At 40.2% G+C, this 25,092-nt stretch overlaps 1 protein-coding gene across 1 annotated transcript in view; it reads right to left on the minus strand.

Moving 5' to 3' along the window:
* The window catches only part of gpm6ba (glycoprotein M6Ba), an 82,715-nt gene extending 58,156 nt beyond the window's left edge, over positions 1 to 24,559 (minus strand). Inside the window, 1 exon segment of the mRNA NM_203427.3 lies at positions 24,239 to 24,559. Coding sequence (NP_982251.1) covers positions 24,239 to 24,302 — 64 coding nt within the window. The 5' untranslated portion in view covers positions 24,303 to 24,559.
* Positions 24,560 to 25,092: the final 533 nt, after the last annotated feature.

Raw genomic sequence — 25,092 nt, forward strand, 5'->3', positions numbered from 1 at the left:
TTACCGACCGCTTACGCGATTTATTCGGAAATTTTATACCCGCGCGGCAGAAATCTGGTCGGGTCCACTAATTCAGAGTGCTCTTGACCTCAGATTGGGGCAACAATTCATCTTCCAGCAGGACAACAATCCAAAGCACACCGCCAAAATATCAATTGAGTGGCTTCACAACTCTGACAATATCCTTAAGTGGCCCAGCCAGAGCTCAGACCTAAATCCTATTGATGATCTCTGGAGAGATCTGAAAATAGCTGTACACCGTTGCTTCCCATGCAACCGATAGAGCTTGAGAGGTACAGCAAAAAGGAATAGGCAAAAAATCCCAAAGACAGGTGTGCCAAGTGTTACAAGGGGAAGTGACACAAACAACTGAAGTTTGGATCCAATGCAGGTTCATTCGTAGTCAGGCAAGCAATGGTCAATACGGGTGCAAACAGGTGTTGAGAGGCAGTCCAGAATCGTAGTCGAATAACAGGCAAGGAGGTCAGAAGGCAGGCGGCAAACAAGGACAAAAGGATAAGCTTGGCTAAGGTCAAAACATGGAGAAACAAGACAAGGAAAACGCGTTGTAGAGTTACTATTACAGTTAACAAGACTCGGCAACGGAGTGAGTGAGTGTATTGCTTAAATAGTGTGTGCAATCAGTCTCTGACAATCGTCAAGTGGTGCAAGTGTAATTAGTCTAGATGAGGAAGCATGTGTGAGTGTGAGAGGAGGGCATGTATGAAAATGTAGTCCAGAAATGGCGGATTTGTAGTTTATGGTTATAGAGAGTGAAATGCAGCGATCTTATGGAGTATGATCGCTGGTTATCGTGACACCAAGCTTGTGATATCATATTCAAAAAGACTTGAGGCTGTATTTGCTGCCAAAGGTGCATCAACAAAGTATTGAGCAAAGGCTGTGAATACTTATGCACATGTATTTTTTTTTCAAGAAAGAAAGAAAGAATGTGGTGTCTTTGCAAGTGATTAACAAAAAATGGATTTAATTCCAAATTTTATTATTATTTTGTCCCTAAGCGTTCACCCAAACACACTTGATCCTACTGGCTTTCACAAAACAAAACAAAAAAGTTGTCTTTTGACGAACTTTAAACAACATTAATTAATGAACAACACAAAGAATCTTTACCTAAGCATTAGTGAATATTGAAAGGGTCATGTGCATATTTTTGCTGCTGGCCATTCCTTTTCAGGAGTGGCATATTAATTTGTAGGCCAATTTTCTGTGCTCTCTGAGAAAAATTATCTCTCAAGCGAGAAAAACACTGACACGATGTCAGTTTTGCTAGATACACAGCCAGTCTGTTCTAGCTGTTGGAGCCCTGCCATCTCACTCTGTCCTTATGGTTCGTTATATATTTCTCCCTAATGTTTGCCACTGGCAAAAAGTCCCATATTTTCCTTCTGCAAAGACAATATACAGAGTGTCTGTATATTCACTTAATGTATAAAAGAGCCTTGAAGAATGAACCAGAGAACTCATCTATATTTTTGTCTTCGGAATAACATTGAATACCAGGTTACAAAAATGCCAAATCATTTGAATTAGAATTCTCTATAAAACCAGACACTGTATAATGCATTGAGCACATTTTCCCTCTAAGTATAAACCTAAATAGAAGATCTTGCCTTACCTAAGAGAATAAATGAAGGATGCTGCATGTAATACCTTAAACACATCTCTTATAACCATTTAGGTGTGAACGTGTCATGGGCAGAAGCAGCTTTACAGAAAATAATTCATCCATTAATTTTACTCTGGCTTAGTCCCTAATTTATTAGGGGTGCACATCGGAATGAATCACCACAAAAAAATAAATAAATAAATAAAACACATATAAAAATTGTTATGAAAAATGACAATGCAATTTAAAAACACTGCAAATGATGGAAGAAGAATCCAACATGACTCAATCAAGAACAAGTTTGGAGCGTATGTTTGATGCATAAGAATTAAAATGCACACCTAAAAATCTAAAACTTCTTTACTAAAAGAAAAGTATATTAACTACCTTTAATAGCAATATTCATGTTAAAAAATAAAGTTTTAATTATCTAATAATTCCAGCCATCTTTTAGTGAACTTGCAATATTGTCAAAACAGAACTTTCAGTTGTTATATGTAAAAAGGCCTAAATACATGCAAGACCATTCAAATATTTTGCTGGTCTCCAACTAATGACAGCAGATCACTCAGAGATTTGGATTTGCACTCGCGATATCTTTACTGCTCTATTCATTCAACCGAAGAAATGTAATGTTTAGAACAGTAATGTGCCTCTTGCGATCTGTTGTCTTGCTCATTCATTCTCGTCACCATGATTTCTGAGTATTTTAACTCATTTTGGGGATCACAGGGCCGGTATAAATTTGCAGGATACTTGCAGAGCTTCCGAGAGAGGTCAGCTTGAATGAGACACTAGATGGGGGAGAACTGGAGATACAATGGCTGCACTTGCAACAAAGAACGCATCACTCCCGTGGGTCGCACCAATAAACTAAACAGAGGTCCCATAGCATCTGTATATATTTTAGCTGCTGCAACCGAGCACATTATGCTCCCACACATCATTTACCTTTGTTTTGACTGCTGTAGGCTATGCGTAATATACGGAAGTGCACGTGCATCTTCGGTGGTGCGCAGTCTCATTCTCATACAGCAGAGAGTGGCTGTGTAGAACCATAGATATATACACTAGATATCACATACAGACCCTGAGCATGCATCAATAGTGCCGCCACATTTGTACAGTGCTCACAACACAAATGTCATTCAACGTCACTATAGTCAAGACAGTGTGCCAACGTGAAGATGCTGGACTTTAGCGCTTTGCATGGGTGTAGTAACGAGCAAACAAAGAAAACAAAGCACAAAGGCAGGACATTTCATAGGTATGATGTCGTTTTTTACGTTTTTATGTTATGAACTTTTGTGCTCAACAAGTAACGTTATTGATGATAATACAGGCACTTACTGCAGTGAGCATAAGGCAAAGTAGCACCAACTTGCACTAAATATTGGGTTTGTATTGGGTTAAAATAAGTAAAATAAGTAAAAAAATGCAAAAGAAATATGACACTGAGATGCTGCGGTGCCAGAAACTTGTATTATTGTTGGCTAAGTGAACAAGTCGTTTATAATGAAGATTCATTCACAAACGAATCGCTCTTCCCGTCATTATGAGAAGTGAAAGCAGGAGAGGGGGCTGTGTTTCAGAACATGGATTAGATCAAATATAACAGGAGGGAGGATAATACATTTACATGCACACAAACACACACTCTTTGTCAGCAATGCTTGTGCAGTCACTGATCCATCAATGTAGAAAAGTGATGTAAAATTATAATTCTCGTAATCTAATGTGTATATCTCTGGCTTTAGATGGCCATAGTCCTCCACTGCAGCTTGGTCCCACATTCATTTCAAAGAAGTGCTACCCTGTACTAAAATGGCGGATCTATTGACGCATTCCTTCCAAAAGACAACGGGGCAGTCAACATCTAATGTAAATATCTATGATGTAGAACTCCACTGTGCGCGATTCAGAGAGCAGAAATATGTAATCGCACGACCATGTAAAGACAGAAACCCCATGCTGTTGTGCTAAGAAGATATTACATATGGCTATTTATCTTGTTTATTAAAAGAAGTTGTGATCCCCTATTATGGGTTTTTGTGAACTATTGGTTTCCCCCCAAAAAAAACGTCAATTATATAAATCAGCTTAGGTTCAAATCTTTCAGTTTGTATGGATATCGATACTAAACGTAGCCAATTTGAGGTGCTGGATCTGGTATCTCCAGATTTTCCATACAAATACTAGTGGAGTGGGGGAGATGGAATTTATGATGACTGAAGGTGACAATCACTGATCACTGTGAGATGGGTTGAGATGTGGGGAATAAATGGTTAAAGTTTATTTTCACAACAAAACTCATATAGCCAAGACAACTTTGTGCTGTGTTTTCTGATGATTAATATAAACTACCCTGCAACACAAGATTTGCCAGCCATTTGTTATTAAAGGAAGGACTAGCATCAAAGACTAGACCTTAACAGTGGCTTTGTCAGTACTGTAAGATATAGTGCTCTATTTTGATGGTTCATGCGCAGAGCACAAAACGCAGGGCGCAATTGCTTTCAGGGCGTGTCAGAACGGGTTTTTGCTAATTTAAGGACGGGAAAATCTGCTTTGCGTCGTGGCGCATGGTCTAAAAGGGTTGAGTTTATTTTCTTAATGAGTTATGGGTGTGTTTTGAGAATAAACCAATTAGAGTCTTGTCTCCCATTACCTTCAAGAGCCAGCTGCGTCACGCCAAGAGCGCATTCGCTATTTACAGGACGCAAAGTAAGTCTAAGTGGAAAAAAATGAGCATTTCACTAGCAAACAGTTAACAGTTTTTTTTTTAACAGAAAACTGTTAAACAGAGCATCTACTGCGTGAGAATGAGAGGTAATGTATCTACTTTCACATTCACTCTTGGATAGGGAAACCTTTACGCACAGACATCAATTAGTCTATAAATAAATAATTTTGTTTGTTAAGCGGAAATATTTGTTTCAAAACTATTTCTAAATTCAGTTCTAATTTCCAGCAAACGAATAAATGAACAATAATAACAAAATGTGCTCAAAAACCTGAGTTATATCCTAAAACACATGCTGTGCCCCATATGGTCTGAAACCTGACAGGTGGGCAAATCTAAGTTTGTTTTTAATAAAACAAATATAAATATGGATATAATAAATAATACTGCTAATAATAATAACATTATAAAAAAGCTAATTGTTATGAATGAACTGAAAAAGCCTCCCGAGATGAAGAAGACATTAAAGCAGTGATTTTTCATATTTATGTAGGCTGGAAAATAATGTTTTGTAATATTTTAATCCTTTATATTTATATCCAATATCTATTCTTATTATATCCTATATGTACCCTTAATATTTAAATGTTTTGATATGTAAAGATATTTGCCTATTGCTTTATTGTGCGTATAAAGCAGTGCGTAAGCGAGGCGCAACTCTGCGCCGACGTTTAGACCGGGTTTGTTTTGGTCTAATGAAAAATCTATTTTAGTTTCTCAAAATAGCAACGCGCCAGCAGTGCGCCTCAGAACGCCTTCCTTTTTAGACCAGAACGCCTATGGGCGCACAAATGAGCGCTAATGCATTTGCTATTTAAACAGCGTAGCGCAATGCCTCAAAATGACTCTTGCGCCAAGCTGAAACTACCAAAAGACTATTGCGCCGCACCTTGCGCCACATTGCGCCGGGTGTATGATAGGGCCCATAGTCTGGAGGTGAAATTCCATTTGTCCTCCTAAAAGGGTCTAAATGCATTTGACAGGACATTTGTGACACTCTGTGCCTAATAGTCTGAGAGTAAAGTCACTCTGTGACATCTTATCCACCAAGATGCTGGTCAGGTCCAGACTGTCTCTGTCTTCTTTAAGAGGGACCTACCAGGTCAACTGGCATACCATTCAATCTTGGTTAATTACCCTGTTATGACTCCTTGCATGTGCCCACCAGAATGAAATACACAACCTCTCTTTATAGGCCCACAGTGGCAAAGGAATCCTTAGACAAAACCCAGTTGAAAAACAGCCCAGGTGGACTGTAACTTTATTGAGTATCATATATTGTGGTAAAGGCTGATACTGTTTGAGAGTTTGCACCCATTTTCAGTGTGGACAAGTGATCAGGTAGTGCCTGCAGTGGGTGCTAGGAAAAGTCAACCCAAAAAGCCCATCCTTTCGATTTTCAGCTGGATGCCCTTAACTCATCACCAAGCTCAAGCAGCATGTAAACCCGAGTTAGTCTGAGCCAAACCCACTGAGGACTAGAGAACCTCTGTGTTCAAGACATAACCATACGTTTGCTATTCTCTCTCTCTCTCTCTTTCTCTCTGGATCTTAATTTTTTATACACTTGTGTTATTGAATGTTTATTTATATTTGCTTTTGTTATTTTCTTTTATTTTCATCTGCTCAGAGACCACACTACTCAGTACACCACCAATGTAATTAAATAATTGAACGATAACCTGCACAACCTAGTGTGTGACTAAGCCTTGAGGCCATGACGTAGGCATCAGCCTTTATCTGGTTGTAGTAACGTTCGTTGTTGGGGGAAGAAGAAGACAGGGTCGGCGATTCAGGTAAGCAAACTGTTTTTATTATTTTCAGTTGCTAGCACAAGTGCAGCAGTGTGTGTGTGTGTGGTTGCTCTCTCCTCCCCCGACTGCTCCTCCCGTTCTTCTTAAGAAGGGAGTCTCTTCGGCCCAATCACTAGAAAGACAGGTGTTATTTATCATTTCTGATTGACCTACTGATTAGCCGCCCGGCTCCTAGCATGCTCTCCCCCTTTCTTGGGTGTTCGATCACGCTTACCTCTCCACACTGGTTAAGCTGCACATTTCCTCTATCTGAACTACTAAGATGACCTGAATAATTGATTGATAACCTGCCAGCATATTGTCTGATGAAGCCTTAAAGCCATTAAGTAGGTGTCAACCAGAGGTTGCATTAACCGAATATTTTCCGTCATTGACAGATTTTTTTCAGCTGTGACGAAAAAATTTGAAGGTAATACGTCATTTTGACGGATTATGCTGAGGGGGATCTATTGTAATTTGTAGCTGTAATTCCCACTCCTGTCCAGCTGATGGCAATTGCCCTTGTTTTGTCTCCTCTTTGTCACAGCTGCGCTGCGTACAGTTGCAAAAATCTCACCGCAGCTGAGTGAAAAGTTTCTTTAAACGGCCAAATAGTTGTGATATTAATAATAAAGGTGAAAAAAAGGAAGTGATGCAGTGGACGATGAAGAACAAACAGACAAAAATCCTTAGTTGGCGACAGCTGTTGTTACGGGCCAACCAAGCGGCAACAAGGAGGTCAGGTGCTTTGGAGTGCGTTGTGAGCTGAGCACTACCGAACACAGAGGGGTGAAGCCACGCCCCTGGTGCTGAAGGAGCGCGTGCTGCAGTATTTTTCCCGGTGAAACGAGTGCTTGCAAGACCGGGAAATCCCACGTTCAGAAAATCCAGCAAACTTCTGATCACTTCCTGTTTCCTAACTACAAAACGCGGTCTGAAGTGGCGCTACCCAGATAGCAGGTAGTAATCGGCCCGAGCTCGGCTGTCCTTCGACACCTTCGGCTCCGACTCGGCAACGGCGAGTGTTATCCGGGCAGAGTATGGCCTGCAGCTCGCTCCAGCACATGCCTTTGTGATGCGGCTGTAAAGCACTGGCCCGATTTCTATTAACCATATCTGGTCCGAGTCTGTCTGTAGAGTCCGGGCCGCTTCTGGCAAGGACTCTCCAGTCTGGCAGCAGAACCCGGCTTCAGCCTCCAGAACAAATTTAAAACTGTCTTGAGAAGTCGACTTTCCGAGGCAAAGACACAGAATTTAATGACAACTGCCTCTGCATCAGTCCCTCTTGATGCGTTTGATTACGCACAGGCCAGCACCAAGTTCAGGTCGACGCAGGAGGAAGATATGAGGTAAGGTAGATATAAGTTTTTGTTCATTTGTCAAATAAATTAATGAATAATTTAGTCAATATGCTCGTCGTGCAAGTTCATTATTAAAATATGAATGAAAAAAGCGATTAGAAAATTTGCTAATTAATGGACGGTCAATAATAGGTTATGATGGAATTTTTACAACCCTCTCCGTCAAAATGACAGACAATGACAAAGTCAAACACAATCTCTGGTGTCAACTATTATATAGCCACCTTAGTTCAACATTTCAGTGTCCGGCTTGCGCATTTTCCCTAGTTGACACTGCTAAACCACGCTCGAACTTGCATTGGCTCCTTCTCTCTCCCTCTCTGTCTTGTGCTCTCTCTGTCTCACCCCAGCAATCTAGTATGTCATGTCCACCCAGCCCGGTGGCCCACTGGTACCAACTGGAGGCCTGGTCAGCTGCCTTAATCCACAACCTCCTGCCTAACCATGCCACATAACTGCAGTTGCTAAGCAGTGAACAGGTGGATAACCACGTTGACCAACTGATGGCGAACAACCCGACCCAGAGCCACAATAGCATAGAGCTGGCTCAACTCACCAGGACCTTTGCACATGTCCTTCTCACCTAGACAAGGTTGATCGAAACAGACCTTAACCAACTGGAGCATCAGGCAAAGGAAGCCCTAGGATGCATGTAAGACAACGAGGGAAAAGGACGCTGACCTTCAGGAACGAGTGAACAAACTACAGAGTGCCCTGATGAAGCTACACATGGACACTAGATGCAAGGACCAACCAGAGAGAGAAGCCAGAGATGAACTGAGTGTATGAATTGCAAAAAGCTGAAACACTGTTGGAAAGAGCAGAGACTAAGCTAAGAGACAGAAAAGCTCAAGTCAAGGCCTCTGAAGACCACCTCCAAAGGGCCAAAGCAGAAAACCAATACACTATGAGACAAAGAGACTCTCTAAAACAGGAATTTGTTAGAGTTCACATGGAGCTGTCACATGCCTACAATCTCCGAGGCCCCGTTTATACTGGTGCGTTTTAGTTTTAAAACAGCGTTTTAGATCAAAAACTATCCGCGTCCACACTAGCATTTCACCTAGTGTTTCTGAACATGTTTCCGTCCACACTACGCCACCAAAAACGTATATCATGTGACCATTCACGCACTCTGGGCATTTCTGGGCGCATTCTAGTATAAACAGGAAGCATGTGTCTCATTTGGTTATTGTTAGTCAACAAATGGCAATTGAACAATGAATGTGATGACAAAGAAAGCAATTTTAGTGGACAGATGACGAGGTTGAGTTGTTACTACAGTAAATGTAACAAATTAATAACTGCACAATGGTGCCTAAAACAGACAATAGTGCAAACACTCCCATTTCTGTGTCCATGTTGTTGTTTACAGCGAAGGCTGGTCTGCTGTCTTCTGGTAGCGTTAAAGCCATGTGTTATAGTCATGTGATAGGGACTTGGCGAATAAGGGAAGGATATGCAATAACACATAAGCCCCAATCAGGTAGCAAATCTCAGCAGCCCCACCTCAGTTTTTGATGTCTCCGTTTTCCCCCATCCAGACTGAGACAGAGCAGCAGCGTTTTAGAATAAAAACGGGCTCTTCAGCGTTTCCAAAACGCTCCGTTTTCGGCACTCAAAAACTCCAGCGTAAAGTGGACGGATGGCGTAACCTTAGCAAAACTTTTGCGTTTTCAAACTAAAACGCATTGGTGTAAACAGGGCCTGAGACAACTTAAAAAAGGAAGTGGCGCTCAACAAGCCTTACTTCCAAGACTTTACAGTTCAGAGAGGGTGTGAAAACCTGTTTCTACAAACCTTGCCAGACAGCATTACAGAACAGCCATCAGCAGCACGGAACAGGGATTCTTTCCAAAGAGTCCCAAATAACAAATGCAGCCTGTCAACAATGGACCTAAACAAGCTGGCTAGAAACATTCCAACTTTTACTCCAAATCCCGCTGGAGAAAATGACGTGCATGCCTTCTTACAAAACATTGAGTTTCACCTACAAACGGTGGATGGCACCACTATGCATGACAAGCTGTACTTGCTGAGACTTACTTCTAGCCATGAGGTGAGAAGTTTCCTGAACCGACAATCCAACACCTTTAAAGGACACTACCGGCAGCTGTGACAGGCTCTGATAAAAGAGTTCTCTGACCCTGAGTCAGAACAAGGACTAGAGAGAAGAACAGAGAGAAGCCACACTAACGCTGATTAAAATGAAAACACTACCAGTTGACCCATGACTGGAGACAAACGGAAGATCATCTTCAACCCAACCAGGAGGTTAAGTCTAAGTCCCAACCGACAAGGTTTTCTCTGGACCTCATTGATTGGGAAAACAGAATCTGTAACACATAGTTCGAAAGTGAAATTTCATTTATCTTCTTAAAAGGGTCTGAATCCAGTCGACATGACATTTATGGCAACTGGAGCCAAAAAGTCTGAGAGTAAAGTCACTCTGGGACATCTTATCTACCAAGATGTTGGCCAGGTCCAGACGGTCTCAGTTCTGCATTCCAGAGGGAAACCATCTGTTCCTTTGTCTATACACACACACAAATAATCGTGTTTGCGATGCGCGCTCTCGTCCTGGTGTTAGTGATCATCTGTCTGCAGCATAGTGTTTTATTCCCAGCATCTCAGTCTAGTTGGTTTCGGTTTCAGTTGGCACTGAAACATGCACGCTGCATGTGTGGGTGCACAGTGATTGTCTTCATTCATCGTGTACTCGTGTCTTGCGTTAAGTCCTCTGTTGGTGTTGTGTTTAGCACGTGGTGCATGTTTGCATGCACCGCATGCTTATGTGTTGTCATATGAACATGCGGTTAATGAGTTCTCATTGGCTGCGTGTTCTAGTCTTTTTTTATGTGAGCACATGGCTTGCGGTGTTTTCTTGTGTCATGTGCTCTTCCGTCTATTGTCTAGTCCCACCCTCCTTGTTAACCCCTAATTTGTTAAGAGTGTATTCTGACCTGCTTCCTTGTGGTGTTGTTGTCCCTGTGTGTCGTCTGCATGTTTTTCTGGAGCACGCGCCTTTTGTTATGACAGCTCACCATGTGCTTCATCCTTAGCGTGTTTCTTCCCCGCCTTCTTGTTATCCTATTATCTTTTCATTAGCGTTCAGGGTCGTCACCTGCAGTTCATTGATTTCATCCCCTATTTAATCCTTTTTGTCTCTTCACCTTTTGTCAGACCATCTTTGTGTGTAGTCTATGCAACTCGTCCGAGATCTGTATAGTTTGATCACTCTCCTGTCATGTCCTGTCGAGTTTCTAGACTCCAAGTTCTGTAGTTTTGGTTTCGTTTCTGCTCATCTCTCCTCTGTCCTCTCAGAACCTCTGTGTTGGTGTCAGATCACGCCATCTGTCCTTTGCGGTGTTTAGCCGCCATCATCAGCGATCTTCCGCCCACCAGCGTCTCCTCACTTCTGCCTGCCTGCCGCTTCGTCCGCCGTACGCGGAGTTGAGTTACGCCGCTCCGCCCACTGAGCATGGACACTCACCACGCTGCAAGTCCGCCACCGTGTGGCCAACCTTGGGAATTGTTCCACTATCCTCCTCCAGGCAGAATTTCACTTATTTTTGAACTTTTTATTTTTTGCTCTTTTTCCTCTTTTTGAGGTGTTTTTTGGTTGATCCACTAAAATAAACTCTGAGTGTTACCTGCATTATTGAATCCGTGATTTCTCCTAACATAATTAGTTTATTTTGTTCACCTATTTGTGTGTTAATCATTTCTGCTTATATTCTCCTCATGTCTTCTGTCCTGTGCCAATTCGCCTTCGTTTATACTCCATCCTGTCGAGTTCTCCAGGCCTTGTGACATTGTGTGCCACTTCCTTTATCAATTTCAATTAGTTACTGAGTTTGCAATTACCTGGCCTTTGTTGTTGCTATGGCCACAAGCACCTGTTCTTACACTGTGCAGTAAATTTTCAAAATAGTTCAACTTTTCCCACTGTGTCGATTAATTCTAAATGCTTGTCATTGTTATTAATTGGGTTTGTGGCTAAGAATTGAGCAATATGCTGGTGTTGAACATACTCTGCACTTTGCCTGGCTGCTTGTTGGGCATTTCTTTCCATCTTGCACTGAACTGAGTTGACCAATCACAACAGAATGTGTCATAAAACCAATAACCACAGATTAGCACCATGCAAATGAGGGTTTTGGAAAAGAAAATTGTTGGGATAATTAGGTGAAAATAAATGCATATTATAAGACAATGAAAGTGTTTTTTGACCTTTCATGCACATCAGCCTGTTGCTAGAGAGCCTCAAAATCAAAATATGGCTGTTTATAATGCATAATAGGGGTTCTTTTAAATCCCCCTCCGCTGTATGAAAATGGAAATGACCAATTGTTGCTCCACACTTCCTGCTAATGAACACTTATTATTTATTTATTTATTTTTGAGTTGGGTCAAGAAAGGACATTATAAGTAATAATGAATAATATTTATGTGATAGATTTCATAATAGTTTATTATAGTTATGTTTTAAGTAAAAAAAAAATCTGTTTTAAATTTATTTTTTAAATAAAACCCTCTTATTTGGCCAGTTTTTATTGTAGTCTTGTACTTTACGTTTCCATATAAACAGGCTTAATTTAACATACTTGTGCTTCTTGTGATTTTATAAATTTAATGTGTAGATTGCATGGTTTGACATGTAAATCAGGTCTGCAGATGAGCTCAGTGTTCATGATGGTGTCATTACTGATCTATAATCACCATATACTGGCAGAGAATCAATTTGCTATTTTATTCTCTTATTCTGTTTTATTTGCTATTTTATTATTTTATTTTCTGTAAGCGTGCTTTATATAGCCTCATTTCACAGAGTCAAGCCATTATGTTTTAGTTCATATCTTGAGGTTATACAATCAAATTTAAATAAGCAATTGCTCAAACTGGCTAATATATGTTGGCTATATTGCTTCAGATTTTATTGCCAATAAATTTACTACAACCTATGATAAAGCAAATATTCTCTAATTATTTTCTAAAGAAGAAACAAATTTAGAAGGAAAATCAGTATTTTTGCTTTCACTTTTTGAATTATAAGATCTGTCTTATATGACAAAGTGAATGATTTAGGACTCTTGATGCATGGATGAATGTTTTCACATATAAGCTCCCACTTTGTTAAATCAATCACTATATTACCAAAGATGACTTAGATAAGAAAGTCAATCTTATACACTTAGTTTAAGGGTACTCACTGAGGTCCGCCCTATTTCACTAAGTTCCACCTACTTTAAAATTTCTGGCCTGGTATGTTGTCCCACTATTTCTTGAATTTTTTTAAAGCATTTAAGGAAAGCCATAATCATCATTATTCTTCATATAATTCATAAAGTGGGTATGGAAAGTATTCAGACCACCTTACATTTTCACTCTTTGTTATATTGCGGCCATTTGTTAAGTATTTTTTTTCTCATTACTGTACAAGCAGCACCCCATTGTTGGCATGTTAGCAGAAAACATCTGAAAAAATGTTGTTTTTTTTTGGGAAAGATAAACAAGTTTTTCACACCTGGATTTGGGGATCTTCTGTCATTCCTCCTTGCAGATCCTCTCCAGTTCTGTCAGGTTGGATGGTAAACATTGGTAGACTGGACAGCCATTTTTAGGTCTCTTTAGAGATGCTTAATTGGGCTTAAAAGTTCAGTAGGTGATCTGCCAAAATGCTAACAGCTTAGCATATGATCTTTGGATGGCGGGCAACAGCAGACAGACAACCCACTAATTCATGTCATTCGCCAGTTAGTTTGTGTTTAGCCAGCCGCGTGCAAAAATTACATGTATTACTTAGCCACACTTACATGCTATTTCAGAGCGAATATTCAGAGTAGCATGGTGGAATAGCGCTATTTACTGATGTTTTGTTGTTAAACTAAATATAAATCGACATTATCGATGCTGAAAAAGGACCTTATGAAACTGAAAATAATCACATCAAACTTTCACTGTGAGATTTTAGTGGCTGAACAGCACGTCTGTGCATATAAGTCATTCATAACAGAACACAATCTAACATAAGCTTAGCCTGACTAAAACAATTTTAAAACAAAACATTACCTGTCTAACAGTAATACTTCAGCCATGGTGTCATCCTTCCTCCAGCGTGCTCAAGTAACTCCAATATTGATTCAGGTTTTTAAAAGTTTCAATTGAGCATTTGATATCTCCCTGTCTGTGTATGCAGACGGGCACGCGCGAATGGCGGATCTGCGTGAACAGATGCGCAGAAGTCTGAATCTACATTTGCTGAGAGACAGTCTGAGCTGCTTATCGGAATTATGGGAGATATTGGAAGATTTTTTGTAACCTTTGCCAGATTTGTGCCTTGCCACAATTCTTTCTCTTCTAAGCTCTTCAGGCTGTTCCTTTGACAACATAATTTTAATTTGCTCTGACATGAATAGCGAGCTGTAAGGTCTTATATATACACATATATACAGGTGTGTGGTTTTCCTAATCAAGTCGGAACAGTATAATTAAACACAGCTGGACTCAAATGAAGATGTAGAACCATCATCTTAAGGATGATCAGAAAAAATGGACAGCACCTGAGTCAAATATGTGAGAGTCAGAGATAAAAGGGTCTTAATACTTAGGACCATGTTATATTTGATTTTACATCAGTTTTTCTTTTTTTAACAAATCTGCAAAATTGTCAACAATTCTGTGAGGAAAAATGTATGGGGGTCTGAATACTTTCCGTACTTACTGTAAATGCAACATAATTTTGAAAACAAGGGTCATAATTATTATAATAATAGAAGCACTCTTGTGCAGACATCTCTCACAATTAAACATGATTATTATGTGACAATGGGAAATTGTAATAAAATAACCTATACATAAACTTTTTTTCTCAGTCTACATCAAAGCATTACATAAAGCTTGGTCAAATATCATGTTTTTCACTTTGAGATTCATAATTATGTACAAGCCAAGATGTCATTTGAAATTTTGGAAGAATTCTGTACAATAGGGCTTAAAAGGTAAAAACTTTACACTAATGTAGGTCAATGTTCATCATAATTTTGATCAATTCTTATAAACAACCATAAGTTTCTGTGGTCACTCTTTAGTCACAATGGTGCCAGGGAAGTTAACAGTGAGCTTTAGTCTTTAACACCTTAGACCTTAGTTATTATACTTATGTTTAAAACAGTACCGTGAAAAAATGATACTAAATTTAATTAAATTTTTCACGTGAACACTAGTTGCACTATTGCGGTCTGATTATGTTTCAATCAAGGTTTATATGTATCAAATACAAAACATCTTTGCCAAACATTTCAACTGACGAACATATTAGCAATAATACAACCGTATAGCCGAATTAAATGTATGCATTGGCATGTTACAGCCCTAATGAGTATGATTATGTGAAACTCCATATAGATACATATTGCAATGGGTTACTTACTTTTTGGGTACTTACTTAGCGATTCACGCACACATAACGTTATATGCACAAACCTTAAATGCTCTGCTGATTTGGACTCTATAATAACTGTTTTATAACTTTAAAATATCAACAACTACCACTTAGCTATATTCTAGCGATCGTTCTTCCCGCTCCGTGGTGGATTTTGGCAAAGTCATTTCACGTGAGATGGCGGGGGTGACTGGAAGAAACCAAGTCCAGGGGGAATATTTTCTACAGAAATAATTTATGATTTCTTATGTGGCCCGGTACCAATTGTTCCATGGACCGGTACCTGTCCGTGGCCCGGTGGTTGGGGACCACTGATCTAAAAGACTACAAAATCTTTATGCATACATTACAGATTAAGTTTCTAAAGCATCTCTATAAATAGAGATTTAATAATAAAGGAATGAGAAAACAACAGATTGCGCACCAGTGTGCAGAGAGGAGAGGATACACAGACAGAAGGATGAATAGTATCATGCAGGAACAAGACATGCTGTGCCAACCTGCCAGCTAATGTTGTTCATACCTACAAACTAACCTGCACAAGAACAGGTGAATATTTAAAACCAAGTAAACATAAACAGAAAGAAATATCCATTCACTGGAATATCTCTGCACAAAAGAGTGACTAAATACACTTGTGATTGTGTGGTAACAGATGGAGGCTGTCAGCAAATGTGCATGCTCTAATGCCACGGTCACACTGGCACTGGAGATTAAGCATGCGAAATTCTGTCATTCATCGTTACAAAAGGGGCGGGATAAAAAAAGATGATTCGAAATTTTAAAAAGTGAGCGATTGCTCCATATTAAAAAATTCTGTACAGAAAGGTCAGCTTTTGATCTTGGTTGAGTTTTGATCTTTGATCTGTTCGTCTCACACAATCACATGATACAATTTCGCAGGTCTGTGTCCACCAAGCTTGAATTTTTCAATGCAGCAAAACTTGTCGCACCAGCTTGCATTTCCAGTCTGATGCATTTAGGGCTGCAACTAACGATTATTTTAATAATCGATTAATCTGTTGATTATTTTTTCGATTAATCAATTAATCGGATAAAAAAAGGCAAGAAAAGCATTCATTTGCAACCCTTTATTCAAAAAAGCTCATCCCTGAGCTGTTATAATAATCATAAAAAAACTAACTAGTAACTAATTTTCGATTTCCACCAAACTTATCACATCTCATGGAGTATGAAATTTAAATGAAGAAACGTTACTATTTATTTTACATATTGCATTGTATATATTACATTTCAAAATTGATTTTGCTACTGATATGCTTTCATAGTTTATGCTTAAACAGATTGCAAAAATTTATTCTAATGATTTTAAAATGCTATAAAAACTAGCTGAAAAAGAAAACAAAACAGCCACTGTAGCCATAACATTCAGTTTGTTGGAGACACGCATACACAAGTGCACACTAACAGTAACAACAGACAAGCAATTTACACATAACCGCCAACCTGATTTCACTAAGTAGGACATGTTTCTCGATTAACATCTATGTTGATACTGGAAGAATGTTCTAAACAGCCAATCAGAATTAAGGTATGCATTTACCATTTTTGTTAAATTTAGCCTACTGTTATGCACTTCTACATGATGGTTATCCAACTATTAATCCCAACTGATTTTGGGAATAATTTACAATTATGGTTGGGTTTAGGGGTGGGGAATAGGTATGGACTACATTTTCCAACAAAAATGATGTTCCAGGATCAACATAGATGGCGTTATTGGCACTTTGTACTTGGCATCGTACTTGGCAAAATTATGATGCTAAACAAGACACCATAAAAATGGTTCCTTGTCAGGTCGGAAACTTTAGAGTGTGTCTATAGATGCTTTGGGGAGTACGCTAGACAACCAATCACTCTGAAGAGTAGAAAACAGGTCATTGTGGAAACGTAGCCCCGCGGACGTTTCTGCAGGCCGCGAAATACGTACAGGGAGGTACGTATTTGAGCAGTTTTTGTTTTTGCGGATCCGCGAGAGGCGCCTTTGCACGCTTTTTTGCATCTCGAGTGCCTCTCGGGAGCACGTGCCGTTCGCGCCTGTGCTGTTCTGTGGATGAGGAGATTCCCCCATATGTGTAAAGCGCCTTGAGTGCCTTGAAAAGCACTACATAAATGTAAGGAATTGTTTTTATTATTATTATTATTAACACTTCATGCCTGAGGATTACAATGGGGGCTATTCCATCGCCTTCAGGTCCGCAGACCCCTTGCTCCTCCACAGTGCACTCCATCCAAGCTTCGAGCATGTGTGATGGTTCATCCTCCAGGATGGTCACACTCACGCCTGATGACACCAGGGACCAGATGTCCCTCGCTTCATAAAAGGTGGGCTGTCATGTTTCGATGACGGTTCTGACCAGCTTCCTCCCTTTGGGGTAGCAACCAAGGTTTAGGACTTGGAATCCTACATAATAACCGTGCTACCCTGTGCTGCTTCAGCGGTAAGGCTGGAGGTGACTTCGGTCCCAGCCCCGCCACTGGACTGACTAGATAGTTGCAATGTGGGGGCTAACCAGAGGGCCAGACCCTCTAAGCCCCCGTCACCAACTTCCTAGAAGTGCACAATGAGATCATGCAGGGGTGGAGAGCACTTTTCTCTGCCTGGTCCTGCGGCTTCAAGACATGCTCTGTCTCTTTAGCTGTTCCACCGGCTAACTGTAGCAATGAGTCCCCCTCAGTCAGCAGACACCCCTGCCCTAGGGCGCCGTTAAGTCTGGTCAACAAATCCCCCTGAGATGGGCAGCCTATGATCAGTGGCACCCAAACTGTCAAAAACAAGCAGATTTCATCTTTCTGGGTGCCCAAGCACTGCCAGTTTGGGACACGCTACCTTCCAGCTTGCAACGCTGGTACATTTCACCATAGGCTACTAGGGTGCCAGAGGACTGGCTCCTTTCTCTCACTTCTCCAGCCACCTTGGGGGATCCAGGGAGGATGTTAAGAGACTCTCTTATGTTCTCTTATGTTATGCTCTTTCTAGGGATGAGCACTTTACAGGGTGAGCACTTCTTTCCAGAGCCACCCCTCTGCTGGCGCATCAGTGATTACATCAATGCCACCTGCATGGACCCTGCCAGCCTGGTTAGCGCTGCCTAGCCTGTCGCAGTGGCTCATTCGGACAATCAGTGTGCAATGTGCATGTAGTTGTGGGTTTGTGGACCGGATCCCAGTTACATTGGCTTTTCAATTGTCTGGAGCTGTTGTGAGTGTTCAAATAAGCTCTTCAAGGGGTCCGACTTGTGCTGGAGCAATAACACGTTCTGGACATGATGGACAGCATAGCGTCAGAAGTGTATATCAACCATATTCAATTCAATTCAATTCAGCTTTATTTGTATAGAGCTTTTACAATGTAGATTGTGTCAAGGCAGCTTCACATAACTGGTCATAGTAACTGGATAAGGGTAGTTAAGTTTTTAGTGTTTAAGTTCAGTTCAGTTTAGCTCAGTTCAGTGTGGTTTAAAATCATTACTGAGAATCTAAACACTGAAGAGCTAATTGGGTGGTATATGCTCTCTGCACATGTCTGCTAGCTCGCCATCTGCTCTCACCGCAGCTTACACTCCTAAGAGCATGAAGATTACACCCAGCTGATTCGGGAAAACCAAGGTCAACCTGTTTGGTTCCCCCATTTCCAGGTGTTTTATTCACTGACCAAGACCCCTCTGGGCACAGATGTGCTGGCTCACAGATGGCCCCTGGGCATATGCAAATATGCATTTCCCCCAGTGAGACTACTTGCACAGGTCATGGAGGTAGAGATATTGTTAGCCTTGCATACTCCCCTAAGTAAATACCTCCTTTCTCAGGGATGGGGTACCCTCTGGCACCTATGGATCTCTGGAACATCCAGGTGTGGTCCTTAGATGAAGCACAGAAAAGTGCAGTGGTTACCACCATCACTGAAGAGGAGACTCTTCACTGAGAGGTGTGCTGTACCCCGAAAAGAACCCCAGACATGCCAGATTAGTGTTGTGTTGTCCTTCCTTCTGGATAAGCTGGTGCGTTGGCTGTCACCCTCCACTTTGATGGCTTATGTTGCTGCCATCTCCTCTCACCATGATGTGGTGGATGGCAGGCTGCTAGGGGAACATAATCATCCAGTTCCTCAGAAGCGTGAGGTAATTAAATCTATCCTGCCCCCCTAGTGGGTTTACACACAGATCCTTTCAAGTCACTCGACTTTAAAATCCCTGAGAATTCCCTGAAGACAGATCTGCTGTTTGGGCTGGCATCGAACAAAAGTGTCAGGGACCAAGTGGCATTTTTGGGCAATGGTCAATGCCTGCAATTTTGGTCAATGCTTGCAATTCGGGCCAGCTTACTGTCACATTATTTTTAGTCCAGCTACATGCCCAAGGTTCGCACTTCCCTCTTTAGAAATTAAGTGGTGAACCTTCAAGCACTGTCTATGGAGGAGGCAGATCAAGTTCAATGCTGTGTTTGATTCACGCTATGCGCTTTTATGTGGACCACACTCAGAACATGAGATCTACTGGGGAGCTCTTTGTCTGTAATTGTGGTCAGCAGAAGCTTGGCCCACTGGATAGTTGATCCCATCACCCTCGCTTATCAGTGACAAGGCGAGCTGTGTCCCCCAAGAGAGAGAGAGCACTAAACATGGAGTATTTTCTCCTCTTGGGGTTAGCACATGGCGCCTCTCTAACAGACATCTGTAGAACTCCAGGCTGGACAACCTAACAGATTCACAAAATTTTATCATTTTCGAGTGGAGACAATTTACACCCGATTACTCAGCATTTTTAGTCAATCAGGAGGAAACTAATCTTGATGTCGAAATGCTTGCTGTGCCATTCTCCCTAATCCAGAAATGCATGCTCTTATTTTGCTCTACTTTTGCGAGTTCCCTATCTGGCAAACCCTAGAGAGTTCTTCCATGGCTCCCAGGCAGGGGATCAGTGCCAGCTATGCGAGATCCCCATTGACGATCCCATATGTGTCATTCAGTTATGGAGTGCTCCCCCTTCTCAAGCAAACCTGTCTTCCCTACCTGCTAACAAGCTTATCATTTGTAGCAGCCCCCCAGACCTGTGTCTTCCCTACACACTAACCAGCTTATTACATGTAGCATTCCCCTTGTATAAGGTGAGCATATATTCTTTTATTTTCACCAGGTCTCCCCATAACTGTAGCAGGTGGCATCTGCAGCATCCTTCCCCTTTGGGACTGGCATGCTTCACCAACGTTCTGTCATATTTCTAAAATCCCTAGACAACAGTTGGCTAGATAAAAAAAAAAAATCGAAAGGTTAGTTCCTAACCTAATAGGGAATGTCCTGGTTATGTCCACGTTCTCTTAAGGAGAGGAGGGAATGGTGACGAAAGTCTCCTTCCACACAGCAACCAAGTCTCCAGCTGAGAGCTGTATGTTCAGCTTCTTCAGCATGCCCTGGATATATACTCTAATAATGATTAATCACCAGCACGTGCGGAGCTGTGCTCTACCAACTCATAGGCATTTACTGGCTTGTTTTCTAAAGCCGTGGTCACACTGCACTTTTCGCCCCATAGACTTCCATTCATATGCACGCAAATGTAACAGACCAGAAACGCAAGCTCCTGTGACAAGTTTTTTCGCTGCATTGAAAAGTTCAAGCTGAACTTTGACCAGCAAAATCGCATCACGTAGCTGCGTAAGACCAATCTAAGATCAAAACAACCTCTCTGTGCAGAAATTTACAATATTGACTAATTACTTGCTTTTTTTTCAAAGTTTAATTATCTTGTTTAATACTGCCCCTTTTCACAGAGCTGTCCAACAAAATTTTGCACTCTCAATCTTTAAGCCTGGTTTATACTTCTGTGTGAAGTGACCGGCGTAACCCTCGGCACATGCAACGCGCGTAGCTGTGCATTTATACTTCTGCGCGCTGTCTCTGTTGGTCTGCATTAACACTTCGGAAACGCTAGTTGGCAGTGAGGTGTAAATGTTCCTCTGTGTCGAGTTTCTTTGCTTCTGTGTTGCTTTTCCTGAACACTTCCGGGATGTACAAGTGGCTCAAACTCGCTCATTTTGAGGCAGGAACCGGCGGACGTGCAACAACTTTAACTATGAGGTAAAAACAAAACAAAAATTTCTATTCGGAGCTCCTTCACGGGACGCCACACTTGTAAACAATCGCTCCATCAGGCTCGCACCATTCACGTGGCTCTCGGTCCCTTCCAGACTCGTCAGCGCTACCAAGCCGACCAATCACAGAGCTTGCGCTACGCGTCGTTGCGAGGTGTAGTTACATTTTTTGAGAGGTGCACGTCAGTGACGCCGTTTGACGCTGAAGTATAAATCAGCCTTTTGTGTGAACGTGACTTTACTCTTCAGAGTGATAGGTCATCTAGCAAACTCCCCAAAGTGTCTGTAGACAAACGACTCCCTTCCCTCCTTCAGGGAATGTGGGTAACAGACATTTACTCACTTGTTTAAAGAGTCTCAGAATGGGAGTTTTAAAATTACTACATCATTTCAAAGACCAAACCAATGTGTTCTGAATTATTTAGCAAGTTCCTCAAAACTGCTGTATGTATCAAAAATAGCTAGTCAGTAGAAAATAAACACTGCACATAAGCCGGAATTAATTGCCTTTATACAATAGGGCCATGCCTATGCATATTCTTTCCTGACATCTAACAATAACTTTAATTTATAAACAGTGGAATTACTTTATTTACCGCCAGAATATTAATTCTTTTAAAGGCATACATTACTAAATACATCATTGGAGACATATAACTCATCAAAACAAAGGAAATTAATATATAGATAAACCATTTACAATCAGAAAAAAAAAATTGAGAATTGAAACATGTATCTACTTTAAAAATATAATAAAAATTTTTATGAATATGATAAGATGAAATAGTTGTGTATGTTCTAACATGATTCTGCAGTATATTTTTAAGGAATGTAGAAGACAAACCAAAGAGGGCATTATAGAAAAATAAATGTTTGTGCCTACAATGTAATGATGCCCAATTTAAAAAGCAATATAATTCACAATGGATTCAGTGTGTGGAGGTCAGTATTTGTTACACTTAGTGATACATTTAACAACAATCATTGTCAATAGACATCATTCATTAATAATCAGCAGTTCAATACAGCTGATAAAACACAATTGTTCTTGAACACGTGCGTTTGTATTACAATTGTATTGGTGCTTGAAAAGAACCTGAGTTTACTACACAATCCAATCTGTATCAGGGTTTGCAAAATTATATGATTTAGATCTGTATTTATTTAACCTAGTAACAAAGTACCAGTTCTTTTGATAAGACCAGTAAGTGCAAATGCAAATTCAAGAACATAATGTAAGTGGCTTCTCGATGCATTAAAATGACAAAGAACATAATTACCCAATTTATGTTGCAAAATCAAAAGTATTGAAATAAGATATATTTTCCTCCCACCTGATTGGCAGGTTGGATTCATTTTTGATAGCCCGACAGGAGAACATAATAGTACCAGTAAGTGAGCTTGGCACCATGTATATCCATGTACAATCCACAACACATCATCCACAATCCATAACAGTCAACACACACTATTAGTCCAGTAGGCAATTAAAACAGTTTAAAAGCATGGAAAAGAACCTCAAAAATTTTGTTCATTCATTTACTCATTTTCTTTTTGGCTTAGTCCCTTGATTAATTAGCTATCGCCACAGCAGAATAAACCCTCAACTTATCCAGCATCCAGCATGTTTTACACAGCAGATACCTTTTCAGACACAACCCAACACTGGGAAACACCCATACAATCTTGCATTTACACACATACACTACGGCCAGTTTAGCTTACCCAATTCACCTATAGCGTATGTTTTTGAACTGTGGGGGAAACCGGAGCATCCGGAAAAAACCCACGCAAGTAAGCGGAGAACATGCAAACTCCACACAGAATGCCAACTGACCAAGCCGAGGCTCAAACCAGGGACCTTCGTGCTGTGAGGCGATCGTGCTACCCACTACCCAAACCTTGTTCAGACAATCCTGAATATCATCAGAAGCAAATAGCCTGCATCTGCACATCATCAGATTCACATTATTATCAAAATATTAATCTGAGAGATAACAATGCTGAAAGAGTTGACACATCTGACTGGTGACAAAAACCTGAATTTGTAGTAAACTAGTAACGTTCAACTCTTTAGTGCCACTTTATTATATGTCAATTATAGTGTATTATATAAAATAATATAATATAGTAGTAATATAGTGTTGATATAAAATGGGGACACGCCTTTAAAATCGTATAAATCATGCATGTCTCATTGAACAACAAAAAAACTAATCAAGTGTTGCTCTTGTTTTTTCAATAATTAATTTTTTTTTAAAATATTTAATTGCATATGGATTTACTTGATTTCTCTGTGAATGCACTCATTTCGATGTGGCGAAAAGGCAATATGTCATAAATTTGATCAATTCAAAATTCCTGGTAAAGTTTAGTTAAAAGGAATAGTTGTGTTAAATACATTGTATTATTAATCTCTCTCTCTCTCTCTCTCTCTCTCTCTCTCTCTCTCGTTAATGTTGAATTTATTTGATGTATAGATGTATAGATGTATAATGAATATATTAATTATGTAATCCTAAAAGCATATATTTCGTGGACCTGTTTTATCATGTCTCAAGAATGCCAATAGCCTATTCTTGATAGAATGTTAATATCGTGAAATGTTATTTAGCACAGGAATTCATAAAATGTAAGCTATATTTTAAAATTACCACGAGTATTCGTCCAATGGTTTTAGAAAGAATCTACAGCAATGTAAACCTTCAAATGCGACACTTCCACCTCACCGTCAACATACTCGACACTAAAACAACATTTAAATAATAAAATATAGTGTCACTGATGAATCCGCATGGTCCAAACAAAGAGCCTGTGTGTGTTTTGTATTGCGGAGCAAAATTAACAAGCAGTACTCATTCAATCACCATCACTTCACTCACGGTTTCCTAAAGACGCAGAGATTTGACACTAGCGCTCTAAATTTAGCTATATGCATCAAATGCGTTCTCTCGAATCGAACGGAGTAAATCACAACAATAATGCAACGAGTATTATAAACACTTTAAAGAAATAAATTTTCGATCGATTCACATTCAAAACGAAATGAGCGCGAAGCTTTCGCATATAGGTTAAGCCGTTCTCTAAGCATCTAGACGAATAAGCAGCATAAATCCGAGTTGAAGTACAAAGCAAATCGATTACACAGTTACAAACCTTTGCTTTCATCCCTTTCATCTTGGTTCTCCTCAGCCGTCGATTCTGGTTTCATCCCATCCATTTGTTAACGAGTATTTAGAATATTTTCCCTTTGCCTGATCGCTCTTGCTCCAATACAGTAGTAGCAGTCCACCTCAAATGTGTAGCCTAAAATATTTTGTTAGGTCGATTTTCGCGTAAATAACTGGTTCATAAACGATACGTGCTCAGCTGAAGAGAATCTCGTGTAAAGGGTTGGAGAAGACTAGTTTACAGGCAGAGAGAGAATCCGTAAGAGACGACGAAAAACAGCCACTTGTCCGTCAGGTTGACATAAACAGATAGTCCCAGCTGTAAATGGTCACACATGCTCTCTCCCCGTCTTCTTCCCTCTCTCTGCCTCTCTCCCCCTTCCCTTTCCGAATTTATGAGAGGAAAAGAAAAGAATAAACAATACTTATTTTAACAGGGTCAAACAAACATTATCGCGTAAAAGCACAAAACTATTTTTTTTATTTTAAACATTTACACAGTCGGTGTGCACACCTTAAGTTTTTTGATAACAAAACAACCAAACAAAGAAATGCCATCTGGCCAAAATCCTCTTAAACAGTAGGCTATTAATTCTTATGCACATGATCTTCTGCTGCATTCAGCTAAACAAAAGACTAAGTAGGCCACTGGTGAAATAACTGTCTAGGAAAGAGTGCACAACAGCTTATTTCATGAGTTTCCAAAAAAAAGCAGAAAATCAAGAGGAGTGCTACATATTCTGATCCTAAAAGCAGCGACAATCTAGGCTATAAATGAACACTTGGACAACAGTCCAAGTAATGTAGGCTAATAGAAAATAGTCATAGTTTTTGACATAT

Source organism: Danio rerio, chromosome 1 (assembly GCF_052040795.2).
Source record: "Danio rerio strain M-AB ecotype USA chromosome 1, GRCz13ab, whole genome shotgun sequence".
In the NCBI taxonomy this organism is placed as follows: Eukaryota; Metazoa; Chordata; class Actinopteri; order Cypriniformes; family Danionidae; genus Danio; species Danio rerio.